This window comes from Pan paniscus, chromosome 11 (assembly GCF_029289425.2).
Source record: "Pan paniscus chromosome 11, NHGRI_mPanPan1-v2.0_pri, whole genome shotgun sequence".
NCBI lineage: Eukaryota > Metazoa > Chordata > Mammalia > Primates > Hominidae > Pan > Pan paniscus.
In genome coordinates this window covers 9,666,180-9,684,639 of record NC_073260.2, presented here as the reverse complement: position 1 = coordinate 9,684,639, position 18,460 = coordinate 9,666,180, and the positions used below count along the sequence as shown (strand labels likewise).

The following is an 18,460-nucleotide window of genomic DNA, read 5'->3' as shown; positions in this document are numbered from 1 at the left end:
CCCCTCCACCTGCGGAGGCGATTGTAAAGGGAAGGGGGGAATCCCTCTGCCATCACCTCCCAGACACTTGGGGGATGGAAAACGACAAAACACGGAACCTCCCACTCCCTAAAAAGTGGGTGGGGAGGGTGAAGGGAGGACACCCCTTCCCCGCCCCCAGCGCCAGCAGCCGGGGTGGGGGCGGGCGAGGCGCGCGGGGAGGAGAGGGCGGAGGAGAGGACTGGGGGCGAGGTTTGCTTCAAGAAGGGGCGTGTGGCCGGCGCAGCGCGTGCACCAGCGGCTCCGGAGCGAGCGGCCGTGGCTGAGAAGGGGAGGGCGGAAAGTTTGTTTCCCCGACGTCAGCGCCGGGCGGGCCGCGAAGCTAGGAGGCGGCGGGAGCTGGGCAGATCGCGGGGCGGCCGGGGCTCTCGCTCCGACCCGCGCCCGCGACCCTTCCTGGGACCCGAGCCCGAGACCCCCGCCGGCCCCCCTGGGGCCGCTCGCGGGCATGGACAGCGCGGCCGCCGCCTTCGCCCTGGACAAGCCGGCGCTGGGCCCGGGGCCGCCGCCGCCTCCACCCGCGCTGGGGCCCGGCGACTGCGCCCAGGCGCGCAAGAACTTCTCGGTGAGCCACCTCCTGGACCTGGAAGAGGTGGCGGCGGCCGGGCGGCTGGCGGCGCGGCCCGGGGCCAGGGCCGAGGCGCGGGAGGGCGCAGCACGGGAGCCGTCCGGGGGCAGCAGCGGCAGCGAGGCGGCGCCGCAGGATGGTGAGTACGGCCGGCCAGGGACGGGGGTGGCGGGGCCGGGGCCGGGGCGCGGGGCCCGGGGAGCCGGCGCGGGGCGGGCGAAGATGCAGGGCGCGTGGTCGGCGGCAGGACTTCTGGGGGCGCGTGTAAGTGACGGTGGGCGGCGGTTGACCAGCACTCTGGGCTGGGGGAGGGGGACCCTCTTCGGGTCTTGGGGTGCGTCCCCACGGGGAAGTGCGCTGCCTTCGCTCCCCAGTGTTCGGCTCCCGAACAGCCTGGGAAGTGGGTGTGGCTGCTGCCGCGTTACAACTGGGGAAACAGAGACCTGAGTCGGGCAAAGCCGCTGAGCTGCACGTTGGGGTTTCAAACCCGCCCCCTCCCGCACGAGCGAGCGCCGCCCCAGCTCCTCCTCGGTCTTAAGTTGGGCTCTTTGGGGGGCGAGGGTGCCTGCCCACCCCCACCCTCCAGTTTGCCCCGGGAGCAGCTGCCTCGGTGGAACGGCCCAGCCAGGCCTCTCTTCCCCGGCGGAGGTCAAAGGTCATCAGGAAGGGGCTTTAAAAACAAACAACCCACCCAAGTGGCCTTTTTCAAAAAGTGACACAGGATGGCAGGGTCCTGAGCCCTTGGTAAGAAGGGGAGGGACGGGGAGAAGATGGAGAAAAAGCAAAGGCCCCAGCCCCGGACGGTTCAGTGGGGGAGGGGAGGACCGGAGTCCTCGCGGCTCAGCACACACTAAGGATGGGGGCCGGGTGAGCTAGGCCCCTGTCCCCTAGCTCTGGGGATGGGCCGGCCTGCTGGGGGCTCTGGGCCCCTGAAGTGTGCCCGCCTGACTCCAGCAGCCCTCCCACCCGCCCCGGGGGACCCTGTTCCCGGCACCAGCCTCCAGGTCTCAGGGTGCCCAGGCTGGTGGCTGCGTTCCTTGGCTTTTCAGAGACAGGAGGTGCAGGGAAAACAGAGGTGGCTGCAGCCTAGTCTGAATCCATGTGCGTCCACGAGGACGCCTGCAACACGCCTGCCTTTCACGGGGCACCTTCTGAGTGCACCCAGCTGCTGCCAGCCTGTGGCTGAGATGAAGCCACTGGCTCCCTCATGGCAGCGGCCACCACTCACTGGCCACAGTGGACTGGCCACTGGCTGCACCCTCCGGGGTGAGTGTGAAGCCAGCAGACCTCCCAGGAGTTGGGGTTTAGCTCCTCAGTAGAAAAGGGGAGGGAGATGTCCACTCTGGCCCGGAGGAAAGCAGGTGCCCTCTGGTTTGTGCTGGGGGAATGCCCTGCCGGCCCAAGGTCATTTGAGGACCTCAGCGGCTCTGAGCCGGTCCCCCAACCCCAGGACAGAGGAGAGGTCCCGGTTTACCCTGATGAAGGGAGACTCCAGGGGTTGGGAAGAGAAGGAGGAACAACTTGAAGGTGAAGGGAAAGAAGGAAAGGAGAAGGCAAGGAAAGGAGAGAGAGAGGGAGGAGAGACAGAGGAAGAGGAAGGAAGGGAGAGGAGAGAGGGGTGAGGAGGGAAGGAAGGGGGCCAGGGTGTCTCGTACTCCAGTCCTGGCCAGGGGACGGCCTGCCCATTTCTGACCTACCCCTGCTGTGGGGACGGCTAGGGAAGGCCGTGCTTCTCCCGGACACAGTGTTGGAGGTCTCTGGTGGCGGGTTTCCCCGGGGATCCCAGAACAGCTAGTGTCAGCTGGGGATGTGGGCGCCTAGACAAGGCCCTTGGCAGCCTCCAGGCAGCTGGGTGTGCAGTGGGTCTCCCCAGCAGCTCCCTGGGGCTAGCCACCCTCCTGGAGAGCCCATGAGGCCTCCAGGCCTTCTCCTAAGAAGGGGCATTGGCACACTGGGAGTACCCAGGCATGCTTGGGACACACTGGGTGTGGGATCAGGTGGGGTGGCATCTGGGCCAGGCTCCAGGAGGCGCTCATGGGCTGGTCCGTCTTGGAAGCTGCCTAGCTCTGCCCTGAGAACGATGGAGCCCTGGCAGGGAGAGTCCCTGGGCTCCGCCCGGGGTGTGGCCTGGATCTGGGTCTACAGGCAGAAGGTGGAGAGAGGGGACTGCAGGGCAGGCGCCAGTTTCCAACTCATCCCTCTGGGTCAGGCGGCCCCACCACTGCCACTTGCTGTGGACTCCCAAGTCCTAAAGGCTCCAAAGGTGGGGGAGATGGGATCCTTCTTTCCCCATCCTCGACCCTTTGAAAGTGGGCAGCCAAACCTTGCTGGGCTTGCCGGGACTGCAGACATCAGGCCAGTGGGCTGAGTCTTGGGCTGCGGCATCATCCTCCAGTCCTGGACATACAGGAGCCCGGTCCCCTCACCAGGGATCCAGACATGCTTGGAGGTGGGTTTTCCTGTGGCTCTTGGAGTTGTTTTCAGGTCCAAAGAAAGATGGTCTGGCCGGGGGCGGTGGCTCACACCTGTAACCCCAGTGCTTTGGGAGGCTGAGGTGGTTGGATCACTAGAGGTCAGGAGTTTGAGACAAGTCTGGCTAACATGGTGAAACCCCATCTCTACTAAAAATACAAAATTAGCCGGGCGTGGTGGTGCATGCCTATAATCTCAGCTACTGGAGAAGCTGAGACAGGAGAATCCCTTGAACCCGGGAGGCGGAGGTTGCAGTGAGCCAAGATTGCACCACTGCACACTCCAGCCTGGGCAACAGAATGAGACTCCATCTCAAAAAAAAAAAAAAAGAAAGAGATGGCACCAAAGAGGGAGTGCCCCCATTAGAAAAATAAGGGTTAGCCAGGCGCAGTGGCTCACACCTGTAATCCCAGCACTTTGGGAGGCTGAGGCAGTTGGCTCACAAGGTCAGGAGTTCAAGACCAGCCTGGCCAAGATAGTGAAACTCCGTCTCTACTAAAACTACAAAAATTAGCCAGGTGTGGTGGCAGACGCCTATAATCCCAGCTACTCGGGAGGCTGAGGCAGGAGAAAAAAAAAGAAAGAAAGAAAGAAAAATAAGGGTTAATGGGGGACACCAATGAGTTAGGAATTAATATGTCTTCAATCTGCTGGGATAGCAGGCTCAAACTTTTATTTTTTTAATTTAAAATTTTTTGTTTGCACAAAGCCACAAGTAGATAAAGCCCGCTACTGCCAATGACTTTCTAAGACCAGGCTCCCTCCAGAAATGGCCGGGAAGACCGTGGCTTCGCCAGTGACTCAGAACAAACCAGGGTCGCGGGTTCCTTCCTCCCCAGTCAAACGCTGAGGGCTGCACCAGGCGCTGAGCTATGCCAAGCACGTTAGGAAAACAAACCCTGGTTTGCTGCCTTTGCAATGACTTACAACAAAAGAAACCACATTAATAACTGAGATTTTCTCTAAAGCATTCCCTCCTGTGGGCAGGGCGGAAACAGGGACGTGGACACACTGGGAAAATAAACAAAGCCCCTAGAGCCAGGCAGGGGTGAGGCCTCTGGCCAGGGAAGGCTGGGTGGCCAGTGCTCAGGGCTGGTACCTGCTTTGGAAAACCCCAGGATTCACTGCAGGAGAAACCTTGGGATCCCACGTGGATTCATTTTCCAGAGATTTGGGAAGATGAAGTGCTTGCATCTAAGGCACGGGGCAAGGCAGGGTTAGGTGGGAGCCCTCGAGGGGCTGTCGGTGCATCTGTTAATAGGGGTGAGTCTGGTTTGTGGTGGGGGTCCCCAGGGCTCAGCTCAGGGCCTGAGTTAAGAGACTGGCAGACCTACCTTCAATTATTTTTTATTGCAATAAAAGATGCCTAACATCAGATTGACCATTTTCACCATTTACAAGAATGCTGTCCAGTGGCATTACGTCCGTTCACATTGTCGTGCAGTCGCCACCACCATCCATCTCCAGAACTTTCTCATCTTCCCAAACTGAAACCGCACCCCCTTGAACATGCATTCCCCTTCCCCCAGCCCCTGGCACCCAGCAGTCCGCTTCCTGTCTCTGTGGATTTGACTACCCTAGGGATCTCGTATGTAAGTGGAATCCTACAGTATTTGCCGTTCTGTGACCGTCTTATTTCACTTAATGTGACGTCTACAGGGCTCACCCATGTGGCATGCGTCAGAGTCTCCTTCCTTCTGAAGGCTGAATCACATTCCACTGTATGGATGGACCACATTGTATCCGTTCACCCATCTACAGACACGTGGGTTGTTCCCATCTACTGTGAACAGCACCGCTGTGGACGTGGATGTATACAAGTCCCTGCTTTTAATGATTTGGGATATCTAGTCAGTGTTGGAATGGCTGCATTCTATGGTAGTTCTACCTTTAGTTTTTTTATTTTTTATTTTTTGACGGAGTCTTGCTCCATTGACCGGGTTGGAGTACAGTGGTGTGATCTCGGCTCACTGCAACCTCCGTCTCCTGGGTTCAGGTGATTCTCCTGCCTCAGCCTCCCGAGTAGCTAGGATTACAGGTGCGTGCCACCATACCTGGCTAATTTTTGTATTTTTAGTAGAGACAGGGTCTTGCCTTGTTGGCCAGGCTGGTCTTGAACTCCTGACCTCAGGTGATCCACCCGTCTCAGCCTCCCAAAGTGCTGGGATTACAGGTGTGAGCCACCGTGCCCGGCCCTACCTTTAAATGTGTTAAGCGACCATAATACTGTTTTCCACGGCTAACTTCGGTTTTTAACCGGCCTCCCTGTAACTGATGCTGAAACAGGGCATCATCACAAGACCAGAGCCAGGCTTCGGAGGAAGAGACAAAGGGGTCCCTTCAGAGCCCAGCCTTTGAACGACAGCTTGCGTTCCTTCCCCTCCCCTCTCCCCTTGCTTCCCCTTTCTCTATTTGCTGGGAGCCCAGCCTTTGAAAGGCAGCTTGCGTTCCTTCCCCTCCCCTCTCCCCTTCCTTCCCCTTTCTCTATTTCCTGGGACAAGGGGAGTCATGCAGTCAGTGAGCATTCTTTGGGGGGCTGGGATGCTCCAGTTGGGGTCCTTGCTTTTGCCTTCCTCTCCGTGTGTGACCTTGGGGGTGTCATGTCCCCTCTCTGTGCCTCGTTCACCACCTGAACAGTGGGAGACGGCGTGCAAGGGTTGGGAGGCCCTCCCGACTGAGATGATTTGACTCAGGCTTAGGAACCCCATGATGGGCGTGTCTCCCCGGGATGTGGGGTCTCTGAGCCTGGGTCTGAGCTGGGCCTGGTGCCTGGACCCTCAGATGATCATGTCTCAGCAGGAGCTGGGGAGCAGGGAGGGAGGAGGAGTGAGTGAGAGGCTGAGTGCCCAGGGGGCCTTCCGTTTGGGAACTGCTGGGCCTCCCAGCGTGGCTAGGGCGGGATAGTGGCCTGCATCTCGGCCTTCTTTTCGCCAGGGAGGGTTGGTTCATTATTTGTGGTTCCAGGACCTCTTGCTCCTCTGTCCAGTAGATCATCTGGGTGGAGCTTGGGGGCCTGGCACAGGGGGCTTAGACCGGCTTGCCCTTCTCTGTGAGCAGAAACTCAACAGGCTGGAGCCACCACTGTCCCCTCCCAGAAAACTCCAGAAAAGTAGCTTGGAGCAGTAGTGACAGCGCCGGCTTACACACCTCCCTTGAGGCCTGAAAAGAACCCTGCGAGTCAGTGTTGCCATCTGTGGGATAGGAACAAGGGCTGTGGTATCCCTCATAGGGCGTGTCGAGCCCTGAGTGGGTGAGGGTTCTGGGTACCATGCCTAGTTCATAGTAAAGCGTCTCCACCGCAGCTCCTGAAGATGCTCTCTGAGGGCCTGTGAGTCAGGCGAGGCTGTCAGAGGCCCAGACAGGCAAAGCAACCTGCCCGAGGCCTCACAGCTGGGAAAGGAGAGGAGGGATTTGGTTTTGGATCACAAGTCCAGGCCTCCCTCTCCTGCACAGTCCTTGGGCTGGAGGAGTCAGGGAAGGGGAGCTCGCCTGGCTGTTGGGGAGATTCTGGCTGAGGCTTGTTGGGGATTAAAGCGGGTGGGAGGGGAGGGGCGGCACAGAACAGGCTCTGTGCCTATGTTAGGCGTTTCTGAGTGGGTGGGGGCAGGAAGGAAGGTTTGCGGTGGCTTGTCCCAGGCAAGTATGTGGGGTCAGGCTGGACGCGGCAGAACTTGGGGCACTTCCGTGGTTTCCTAGACCCTAAAGGACAGTGGCTCACCCAGGGTGGAAGGGGACCTTGGGGGTGATTTAAGGGGACCCAATGCTTGCCTGAAGATACCCTTACAGCAGTGTACCACCCTGGGCCAGAGGCTGCGCCAGTGGGGCAGAAGGGGGTGGCCGTGGTGGGGCTGAAGGAAGGCGTGAGGGGACATGGTGAGAGTGACCGGGAAGCCTCGTGGGCACAGCAGCTGTGTGTTCTGCATGTCGGCTGGGGCATCACAGGCCTCATTGGAGTTGTCCTCCTGCCAGCCGTGTGAAGCCCATTTTATGAAGAGGGAAACTGAGGTGTGAGGTGAAGGTCACACCGTTCCCATTCCTGTAAGATTCCAGCCTGGCCCTCCTGTTCCAAAACCCCTGATCTCCACCACTGCCTGAAGCTGCCCCTGGCTCCCGGGAATGCTGGGGTGGCCTGACCAGGGATGTCCACCCCCAGGCAGGCGCAGGCTGCATTCACGGGCCGTGAGGTGGCCCGGGGTTGGGGGGGTTCTCCTCAATATCTCCAGCAACCTGGCCTGGGTCATGTCTCAAGTGTGAGGGAGATGGGTCAGGCCTGGAGAGTGGGGACTGCCCGGGGCTGGGGTGTTTGACATGGGAGTGTGGGGGTGATGCCCTTCCCCTCCTGCCCAGAAACAACTGGAACGGCCTCCCTCACCTGTCTCCAGCTGCCTGGATGCACGAGAGCTGTGGAGGGTCCCTGTCTCTGTGTAACAGCAATAGGACAGGTTCCCTTTCCCCCTCCATCCCCAGCTCCCGCACTTGTTCATTCATTCATTCATTCTACAGTCATTTTCCGAACACCTATAATGTGTCAATCCTTGAGTTCCACTGCCGGCCTGTGGTTCCCAGACTTCCAGTTTTCAAGTCCAGTTAAATTTCCAGTAACTGAGAGGAAGTGGCATACAGTGGACAGTGTTAAAGGTTTGCCAAGAAAAGCCATTTACTCACAGCCCTATGTCCCCACCCTTTCATCCAAGAAAGAACCTTTTAGTATCTTCATCTCTGAGTACAGAAAGGTTCTTGGCTGGGCAAGGTGGCTCAAGCCTGTAATCCTAGCACTTTGGGAGGCTGAGGCTGGAAGATTGCTTAAGACCAAAAGTTCAAGACCAGCTTGATCAATGTAGCAAGACCGTGCCTCTACAAAAAGTAAAAATTAAAAACAATTAGCTGGGCATGGTAGCATGCACCTGTAGCCCCAGCTACTCGGGATGCTGAGACAGGAGGATCCCTTGAGCCCAGGAGTTCGAGGCTGCAGTGAGCTGTGATTACACCGCTGCACTCCAGCCTGGGCAACAGAACAAGACCCTGTCTCAAAAAATAAAAAAATGAAACAAACAAAGGTTCCCAAAATTGACTTCATTTAGCTTCATAAAAAGCTCACTTATTGCCCCTATTTTTCTCATTTTGTTGGTAAAAACTTTGTCCTAGGCTGGCATTTGGGAACCACATGGTCTGGCTTTCCCAGACTCCCAGACACAAAGACACACACAGACCCATACCCCCCATGCCACCCACACACACACACACACACACACACAAACACAAACACAACAGGCACACACACACCCCTCATCATGAGGGCTCCAGCCCGGCCCCCTGATGGAGCCCTGGCTGTTAGTGGTCAGGGCGGCCGCAGCGGCTGGAGAGTAGATGGGCAGATACATCTGCACCTGTGTGGGCCAAGGGTTAAGTGCCTTTTGCGAGGTGGTGAGTAGGAGAGAGTCGTGGGAGCTTCCTGTTTAGACAGAGGGAGGTTGGGGAAGTTATCGCGCTGGCTCCCACACTGAGCAGACGAAGAGATGGGGTGCCCGGCGGTCAGCATCCAGCAGGTAGGGAGGTGACATGGGGCAGGGGGACAGGTGGCACAGCATCCCCAGCCTGGAAGAGGCAGAGCTGGCCACGGCTGCCCCTCCCAAGGAGCATGGCTTACCGGGACACCCCGCTCCAGCCAGAACCCAGGAGCCACAGAGTCGCACCAGGTCCTGGAAGCAGAGGTTGTTATGAGACCCAGAAAGCACTGGGTCCCCGGTTGCTCTCGCTGCCCTGAGCCCAGGTCCAGCCGCCCTGCTCTGTGTCCCTTCCACATCACGGAAGCTGTTTGTGCCCAGCCAGGCTCTGGGGGGCCACCAAGATGACAGAATGGGTCCCCTTGGGGCCCTTGATGGCTAATGATATCTTTTCTTGTGTCCTAAAAATGAAGCAGACTCTGGAAGATATTATTTTGGTTTATCTCTGTGATTGATTCTGCTTTTCTGTGCGTGGGATGGGCAGCCTGGACCTTCCAGTTTGGGGGCGGTAGGAGGGGCTAGGAGTGAGTAGGGGCAACGGGTCATGGAGCAGCCAAGGAGCTGAGGCCTGTAGGATTGGGGACCGGGCAACAGGCTGTGGGCTGCAAAACTCGCAGTCTTTGGAGAAGGCTTGGGAGTGAGACAATGACAGAGAAGGAGGCCCAGGCTGTGAGGACTGGAAACTTCCACAGAGGGACCCCCCCGCCCCCAGAGCTGAGCGAACACCTCAGTTGCTTGAGATCTGACAAGGTGAGGGCAGGTGACCTCCTGTAACACTGCTGCCCAAGACGCAGTGAGAAGGGCCCCAGACTAGGAGTCAGGACATGGGGTTCCTGCCTCGCCTTGCCCAGCTCTACAGCTTGAGACACACCCTGTGGCTGGTCTGAGCCTCCATGTCCCCATCTGCAAGACAAGAAGGTTGGACATTTGTTTATGGACATATTTAGTGTGGTCCCAGGAGTCACTGCGTCGGAATCACCCAGAGAGCTGGTGCGTGTTCCCAGGTCCCACCCTGACCCACCTGTCCCACCCTGACCCACCGGATTGGACTCGGAGCCTGGGCCTGTGCGTCTGCATTCAATAGCCCCCTGCCTAGCGATTCTTGTACCCTGCTGCGGGCTCCTTCCAGAGCTGACTCTGCCTCCATCACCCTCCTCAGTTTACCCGAGTGGAAAGCGGTCCTCTCGAGGGGACAGAGAGGCTGGGCAGAGCTGCCGCAGGATGCATAAGGCTGGCTCTGGACCTGGAAGGGCCCGGAAGTGTGCAGTATACAGGAGAGGGAGGGGGCTGCGCTGAGGCTAAGCCCCAGCATCCCCAGGGACTGGATTTTGTGCTGAAGCTGCACTGCCAGGTCTAGGAGGAAGTATTTGCTCTCGACCATCCACCAGCATCCATTGAGCACCTACTGAGTACCAGCCCAAGGCAGCCCAGGGGGTTGGAATGCAGGGGTGATGTGATAGGGACGATTCCTGTCTCTCCCTCACCAGCATCCTGACCCCCTCTAGCTTTGGTGGCCAGGGTTGGGGTGTAGGAGGCAGTCAAAAGCACCCCTGCTGAGCTGGAGCCACTGGACAAGCCCCCTCCTGGCATCCTGCCGGCACCTCCTGCCCCCCTGCTACCCTCCCTCCCCCAGGGGGTCCCCTCAAAGGGCTCTCTTGGGGATGGGGATCCACTGCCCCCAGGGGGGGCTGGCTTGCCCCAGACTTTGTCCTCCTGCCCCACCCCCGCCTCCCTGTCTGTCCTCCCCCACTGCTGGTCTCCCCCTCGCTGGCCTCCCTTCTTGCCGTGGGCGCAGACGTTTACACGCCAGAGATGGCGTTATTAAAAATGACATTTAACCAGAGCTGGAATTACCACGCGGATGGCTGCAAACCTCGGAATCAAAGCGGGAGCCGCGGGGCGGGCGCGCCTGGCAGGGGCCTCGCAGCCTATCTCGCCGCCAGAGCTCTGCGCGGGCCTCCCATATAAAACCCCGCAGAACGCCGAGGTCTTGAAAGCCAGTGCACCTCCTTTCATTAGACTAACAAATAACGCGTAACAGAAAACAGCTGTTAACAGCAGCCCCTAATGCTCTCAAGATGGTGCCTCAGGCAGCCGGTCCAGCCAGTGGGCAGACGGTGGGCAACTCAGCCTCAGGTGGAGGCTGCCCCCACCCCAGGTGGGTGTAGAATGTCTGGCACCCTCCCGTTTTTCCAGGGCTGGGTCTGCACCCTCTGGGACCTGGGAGCCTCCTTCTCCTTCTGTCCTTCCTCCTGCTCAGTCATTCACCCGCTCCTTGCTGAGAGCCCATGTCTGAGGGTCTGTTGGCAAGGGGTTGGGCCCTGGGACGGTGGGAATCAGGGGTGGCATGGCCAAGAACATGGGAAGCAACAGCCAGATCTTGAGCTCCAGCCCCACCTCTGGCCCGCTGAGGGACCACGGCTAGTTTCTCTCTAAGCTCCTTATTTGTCATCTGGGGAGGACAAGAGTCACACCTTCTTGCAGGGAGGTTTTAAGGATTTGGGAGATGATGGAAGTGGAGTTCTCAGCAGGCAGCCAGACAGTGCTCAGAAGAAAGAGTATCTGCAATCGTGGTTACAGCTGAGGAACCCGGTGCTCAGAGAGGCTAAGTGACTTGCCCAAGGTCACACAGGGGGTGGAGAAGCCAGAGCCCATGTGCTTTCAGGACACTGTGAAGCAGGGACTGAGGCATTCAGAAGTGGGTCTGAACCGGCCCCTGCCCTCAGACGGCTTCCAGTCCACAGCTGATGCAGAGGATGAGCTCCCTAGCCCTCACTGAGGCCAGGCAACCCCTTGAGGCCCCCACCACTAACCCTGCGGGCTTGGAAGCCAGAGGGGCCTCCAGATGCAGACATCATTCCAAGTGTGGGTGCTGGGAGACCCGGGGCCTCCCCAGAAGCCGAAGCGTGATGCCCGCAGCTCAGAGGGGCTCTGTCCTCAAACCTGGAGAAAGAAGGGCTGCATCCTAGGCTAGGGAGAAAAATCCAGAGAAAACCTCCCTAAGTTGGGAAGAAAGACAAATGGGCATTTTGTTTCATTTCCCCTCATGGTGAAGCCACAGAAGAGACCCCTTTGCCTTCCCCCTAAGAGACTGTATGTTAAACTCCGTGCCTCCCCACTTGCCACCAAGATCCTGCTCTGCATTTTGCTTGCAAGAAAACTGCATAGGATTCTCCTTATTTGCTCATTTGTTCAGCGCATGTGCGTGTTGTTTTGAGGCGTGGTGCTGGGAAAATCCCAGTGAACAGGCCAGCCCTGGTCCCAAAGGGCATAATCTCAGCACAAAGCGCCCCCAGCGATCCCGTTCTTACCATCTGCCAGTCTCCGAGCTCTAGGATTTATGCAGAGCCTCTCACTGAATCACTCAGCAGCCTCACGAGAGAGGTGAAGCTTTATCCTCATCTTACAGACGAGGAAACCGAGGCTCAGAAGGATAAAGTGACTTGACCCAGGAAATAAGCAGTGATCCCCAGAGCCCAGGTATCACACTGGCCACCTCACGCCGGTGCCTCTGATGGCCAAGGAGCCGCGCGGGGTTCTCCTGCTAGAAGCAGCCTAGGCTCTGCCTCTGGGGGAGGCCCAGGAGGGATGGGGGGGTTCCTCCCCACCTCCCGGTTCCTGCCTGGAGAGCTCTGCAGTGTCCTGAGGAAGGCCTCCCTCCAAACCCCCCATTTGCAGGGACACACCCATGCAGACACTGGGCCGTGGCATGGTCAGGCGGGGAGGCTCCAGGCCTTGCTGTGATGGGGAGGGGGGTGACCAGGGAGGGGCCCTTGCCTTAGGGAAGCTCAGGTTTCCTAGAGACATCATGTTTTAATTGGAAGGCCAGCCTCTCCCGCAGAGCGGGCCGCCCCACCACCACATCCCTGGGGGAGGAGAGTGTCAGGGCTCAAAGCGGGAAATTGCTAGAGACAAGAAGTAAAAACGGACTACTCTGATTTCACTGGGAAGGAAGAAAGAAAAGGCAAAGATCTAATACCAGCTGAAAGCGGGGTTGCTGTTTAAAGAAAACTGTTGCTGTTGCAGCAAATTTAAGGCTGCGGCTGCTTTTTCTTTCTTTCTTTTTTTTTTTTTTTTTTTGCGATGGAGCCTCACTCCGTCGCCCAGGCTGGAGTGCAGTGGCGCAATCTCGGCTCACTACAACCTCCGCCTCCAGGCTTCAGGTGATTGTCCTGCCTCAGCCTCTCGAGTAGCTGGAATTACAGGCACGTACCACCATGCCTGGCACATTTTTGTATTTTTAGTAGAGATGGGGTTTTGTCACGTTGGCCAGGCTGGTCTCGAACTCCTGGCCTCAGGTGATCCGCCTGCCTCGGCCTCCCAAAGTGCTGGGGTTACAGGCGTGAGCCACTGTGCCCAGCCTAGGGGGCGGCTTTTTCAAGGGGCTGGTTTCTCTGTCAAGGGAGGAAATTCTGTGAACGCTTCTCTCCTTCCACAAATACTGTTGAGCACCTACTGCACGCCAGGCCCTGGCCAGGCACAGGGACCCCTGCAGGAATCAAGGGAGCTGTGGTCCTTGGTGTGAAGGAGACATGCGGGATGCTATGACAACACACGACGGGGCCCCTGCATTGTCTGGAGGTTCAGGGAAGGTTTCCTGGGGGAAACAGAATTTCAGAAGGGACCTCAAGAATGAGTGGAGTTGTCCAGTAGAGGAGGTCAGGGAGGGCGCGCCGGGGGGAGGAAACGGCAGACGGAAAGGCTCCGAGTGGGAAAGAGCATGGCTGTTCTGGAGCAGAAAGGGTGGGAGAGAGCATGATGGGGGCCTGTGATCTGGCAGACCTTGTTTGAGGTGTGTGACTTTTGTATTAAGAGCAGTGGGGATGCGTTCTGTGTGTCTGTGAGTGTCCAGAGTGGCCACTCACTCCGGCCCTCTCTGGGGGCTCTCTCAGTGAGCATCTCTTATGGTCACATGGGAAGCCAGTGTCTGATATGAGGATGACAGTTGTGTCTCAGTTGCCCAGAGCTCGCTGGGCTGCCCCAGTCTCCAAAGGAGCTGACCACAAGCCCCTAACTGGCTGCCCCTGGCCCAGCTGCTGTGAGACCTGCACTGCCTGAGAAGCCCAGATCCTGAGCCAGGGAGGGAAAGCTCCAGGAGCCATTTAGAGCCAGAGGTGGGGCAGGTGGCCGGGCCCCACGTCGCAGTCCACCACGTGCAGGACGGCAGCACCAATCAGGGAGGTGGGGACGGGGATGCAGATGTCCAGGCACTGGGGAGCCATGGCTGGTGATGAATTCATGGTGTCAGGGACCCAGGACCAGGGTTGTGTGTCCCAAGTGCATGACGACCCTGGGGTGGAAGCTTTGTTCACAAGATGAGGAAGGAAGGCCATCCCAGGCTATCTGACCTTGAATCCTGTATTCCACAAGGAATGGAGGGAGTCCGGGGTGCTGCTGCAGAGTCGGAACAGTTGAGCTGGGTGACGGTAGCAGGGGGGAGGTGGCTGTGAGGGCCCACCTCCATCATCGTTGGCCCCATGATCCAAGAGGACCATTTATTGTGCACCTGCCAAGTGCTACACCCTCTGCATGGATCATCTCATTAAATCCTCCCAAACATTCTAGAAGGCAGGCGGTTTTATGACCCCATTTTCCAGGTGAGGAAACTGAGGCCCAGGAAGCCAAGTTACACAGTAAGTACGTGGGGGCACCAGGCCTTGGGCTCTTGACTGTGGTCTGTTCCCTACCCCTGCCGACCTGGAGTCCCTGGATTGGGCTGACTGCGACCTTACCCAGCCTCTCCAGGCCTGTTTAGGAAGGGAAAGGTAAGAAGGTTCCATAACGCTGGAGCAGGGGCTGCTGAACGAAACCAGAGATGATCCCTGACCCAGCCAGGCGGGCTAGGGGCAGGGGCAGCCCCTCTTGTCCCCCATGCAGCTCAGTGGTGATGCAGACAGAGAAATGTAGAGCCAGCTCCAGAGAGCTCCCAAGGGCACCCCTCCAGGGCCACCGTTTCCCAGGGACAGGACACGCTGGGGAGTGGCCCGGCTCTGCTGTGGAGATTCTGGCCCAACCTCAGCTCCACTTGCTGGGTGATCTTGGCAAAGCACTCATGTCTCTGAGCCTCAAATTCCTGACCTGCAAAATGATCATCATAATAGTACCTGGGGTTTGGGCTGCTCAGAGGAGTCGATAAGACCAGGCAGGTAGGGGCTTAGCTTTACGCCTGCCTAGCCCCTGAAGAGTGCCCAGTAAACACTAATTTAGGCAGGCATGGTGGCTCATGCCTGTAATCTCAGCACTTTGGGAGGCTGAGAAGGGTGGATCACCTCAGGTCAAGAGTTCAAGACCTGCCTGGCCAACATGGTGAAGCCCCATCTCTACTAAAAATACGAAATTAGCTGGGCGTGGTGGCGTGCCAACTACTCCAGAGGCTGACACAGGAGAATCGCTTGAACCTGGGAGGCGGAGGTTGCAGTGCGCTGAGATCATGCCACTGCACTCCAGCCTGGGTGACAGAGCGAGACTCCGTCTCAAAAAAAAAAAAAAAAGAAAAGAAAAGAAAAGGAAAAAAAACAATTTGCTTTCTCTCTCTCTCTCTCCCCTCCCCGCCCCCCGCCCACACCCGCCCTAGACACCTGGGAGGAGGGGCAGATGTCCCATTTAGGACCATCACGTTCCCTTCACAGATGGAAAAACTGAGGGAGAGGTTTCCCCAAGCCCCACAGGAAGGGGAGCTGAGATTAGGAACAGAGTTCTGGGTGTCGGGAGCTTGCCTCACGGCTTTGCTGGTATCTAACCATGCTTTCCAAAAGGGAGATGAGTTACCCAGCCCAACACCCCGCCCCCAGCCCGCACACACGACCCAGATCCCTCTCCCCTGCCCAGCCCTGCCTGGCGACCTGGGATCCCCTCTCTGGAAGGACAGTGCTGATCCGCTGCACTGAACCTAGCTTCTGGCTGGATGTGACCGCCACTCCTGTGCAGAAGGAGGCATCTTGCTTTATTTTCCACAGCACAAATGGTAACCATATATAATGGCAGATACCATCTATAAAACACAACTATTTTTATAATGTGGTGTTTGAAGTTAAAAATTCAAATTAGAGATTAATTACAATGTCTAGAAGGTCTGTGGCTAAGACGACCTTGGGGAGGAAGGCTGACACGTTCAGATTTGCAGCCTGGAGCATTGCAGGTGGGTACTCCCTGCATGCCTAGAGCGTGCACATGCACTCGCACCCACACTCTGAGCCAGTCCCCGGGCTCCGGCAAAGCTGGGTTCCATGTGGCATTGGCATCCCTGGGAGAGCTGGTTTCAGTGCTGGCTCCTTTTCTGCCTAGGACACTGAGGTCCAAGCAGGCATCAGAGAGCAGGTTCCCTGGTTGGGTGTGATGGCTCACACCTGTAATCCCAGCACTTTGGGAGGCTGAGGCGGGTGGATCGCCTGAGGTCAGGTGTTCGAGACCAGCCTGGCCAACATGGCAAAACCCCGTCTCTATTAAAAATACAAAAATTAGCCAGGCATGGTGGTGTGCATCTGTACTCCCAGCTACTTGGGAGGCTGAGGTAGGAGAATTGCTTGAACCCGGGAGGTGGAGGTTGTAGTGAGCCAGGATCATGCCACTGCACTCCAGCCTGGGCGACAGAGCAAGACTCCATTTCAAAAAAAACCAGAAAGTAGGTTCCTTGATGATAAAGCAGCCCTGGGGGTTGTGGATGTGGCAGCAGGTGGGGAGATGCCAGTGTCTGGGGCACCCAGAAAAGTTGTGAATGTCTTGGATTTGTCTCCATCCGGTGCCCCCTCTCTGCTCCTCCCTAAACCCGCCCTCCCTCCACCCCCCAAAACCAGAACCAGATGGAAACCCAAAGTGAATAGTGGATCTGAGGCTGGGGCAGATGGTGTGGAATGGGAGCCCCGGTGTGGGGAGTGAACCCCATTCCAGAAACACTAAAGGCCAATGTGTCTCCTTCGGCACAGGGACAGCTTGGAGCCCGCTGCAGAAGAACCTCCAGGTTCTGGCGGCTTCTGGGCTCCCTGGGGATCACGGGCACATGTTTGCTGCTTTATTCAAAATGGGGAACCACAGCAGTGACTGGAAGTGTATGGGCTGCCTGTGGCGCCGAGAATTTTCCTCCCTCCACCTTCCCACGGTACAGGCTGCTCCCTGAGGAGGAGGCATGGGTCTTAGGAGGAAAGCAGCTCTGGGCAGCTGTTGGCCAAATGCCCGTGGCCTCCTCCTGTGCCCGAGGTACCCCAGGGAGAGGAGGTCCAGAGTGGGGCCAGGATGTCACATGGATCCCACCTGGCTCCCTGGGGCAAGGGGCTTCTTTTCTCTCAACCTCAGTTTCTTGGTCTGTGAGGTGGGGACGGTGACAGCACCTACTCAGAGGCGTGGGTGGTGAGGATGCAGAGAGATAGGAAGCACTTCACAAAGTCCTGGCACAGATGGCCCCGCCGCTGCTGCTGTGCGCACTATGTTACTATTACTGCCATCGCTATTATTCGCAACTCCTGTGAGGGCCCCTGAGAGAGGAGGGGCTGAGGACCCAGCCATACCCCTGGCAACCGCAGGCCCCCAAGGACACTCATCTCCCTAGCATGGGGTTGGAGAACTGTCCCAACCCAAACTAGCTCCATATTAAGGCAAAAACTCCATTCCTCCGCCCCTAGCCCCACCCTGGGGCGGGGTGGTGAGAATAGGGACTTGTTTATTCCTTTGTCTCTTGACTGGTCCAGGGTGAAGCTGGAGGGAGGAGGGCAGGGAGTGTCTCCACCCCTCTCTCAGCAATGGCTTCGCCCCATCCCGGAAACAGCTCAGGTATCTGTGGCCCTACCCAGTCTTTGGCACAGCAGACAAAAGCCTGGGCCTGTGGCGGGGTCAGGGACAGCCCCAGAGAGGGGCTCCATCCTCAGGTCTTCCAGCACCACCATGGAGACCCCAGACCCGTCCCTCAATCTTCCCCTCCTTGGCCGGGCGCAGTGGCTCATGCCTGTAATCCCAGCACTTTGGGAGGCCGAAGTGGGCGGATCACCTGAGGTCAGGAGTTCGAAACCAGCCTGACCAACATGGTGAAACCCCCCCGTCTCTACTAAAAATACAAAAATTAATCCAGCATGGTGGCATGCACCTGTAGTCCCAGCTACTCGGGAGGCTGAGGCAGGAGAATTGCTAGAACCTGGGAGGCGAAGGTTGCAGTGAGCTGAGATGGCGCCACTACACTCCAGCCTGGGTGAGAGTGAGACTCTGTCTAAAAAAAAAAAAATTCCCTCTGGCTATGCCAGTTCCTGCCAGGCCACCATTAAGTCTTATTTGGGTGAAGTCACTGCCCATCAGGAACCCCTCCTGGGACACCCTTCATAACAGTAATTAATCATCTCCCTTTTAGGAGGCCCCCACTACAGACTAAGCATATGACACACACGGTCTCCCCTCATCTTTATAGACAGATATTGACATTTCCATTTTAGAGATGAGAAACAGAGGCTCCTTCCTGCAGCACATATTTCTTGAGAGCCCCTGCTCTGTGCAGGCCCTGGGCACACATCCACCTGCCAGCCCTTAGCGAGCTTACAGGTAACTGATAAAGACACAGGCAGGAGGCCGGGCACGGTGGCTCACGCCTGTAATCCCAGCACTTTGGGAGGCCGAGGTGGGCGGATCACGAGGTCAGGAGATCGAGACCATCCTGGCTAAAACGGTGAAACCCTGTCTCTACTAAAAATACAAAAAATTAGCTGGGCGTGGTGACAGGCGCCTGTAGTCCCAACTACTCGGGAGGCTGAGGCAGGAGAATGGCGTGAACCCGGGAGGCGGAGCTTGCAGTGAGCAGAGATCGCGCCACTGCACTCCAGCATGGGCGACAGAGCGAGACTCCGTCTCAAAAAAAATAAAAAATAAAAAAGACACAGGCAGGTAATTTACTGCAGTGCTG

At 57.7% G+C, this 18,460-nt stretch overlaps 1 protein-coding gene across 1 annotated transcript in view; it reads left to right on the top strand.

Moving 5' to 3' along the window:
- Nucleotides 1–236: 236 nt before the first annotated feature.
- PRRX2 (paired related homeobox 2) overlaps nt 237–18,460 on the top strand; it is a 57,617-nt gene continuing 39,393 nt past the window's right edge. The window contains exon 1 of the mRNA XM_034929263.4: nt 237–746. Coding sequence (XP_034785154.1) covers nt 488–746 — 259 coding nt within the window. The 5' untranslated portion in view covers nt 237–487. The remainder of the gene's footprint in view (nt 747–18,460) is intronic.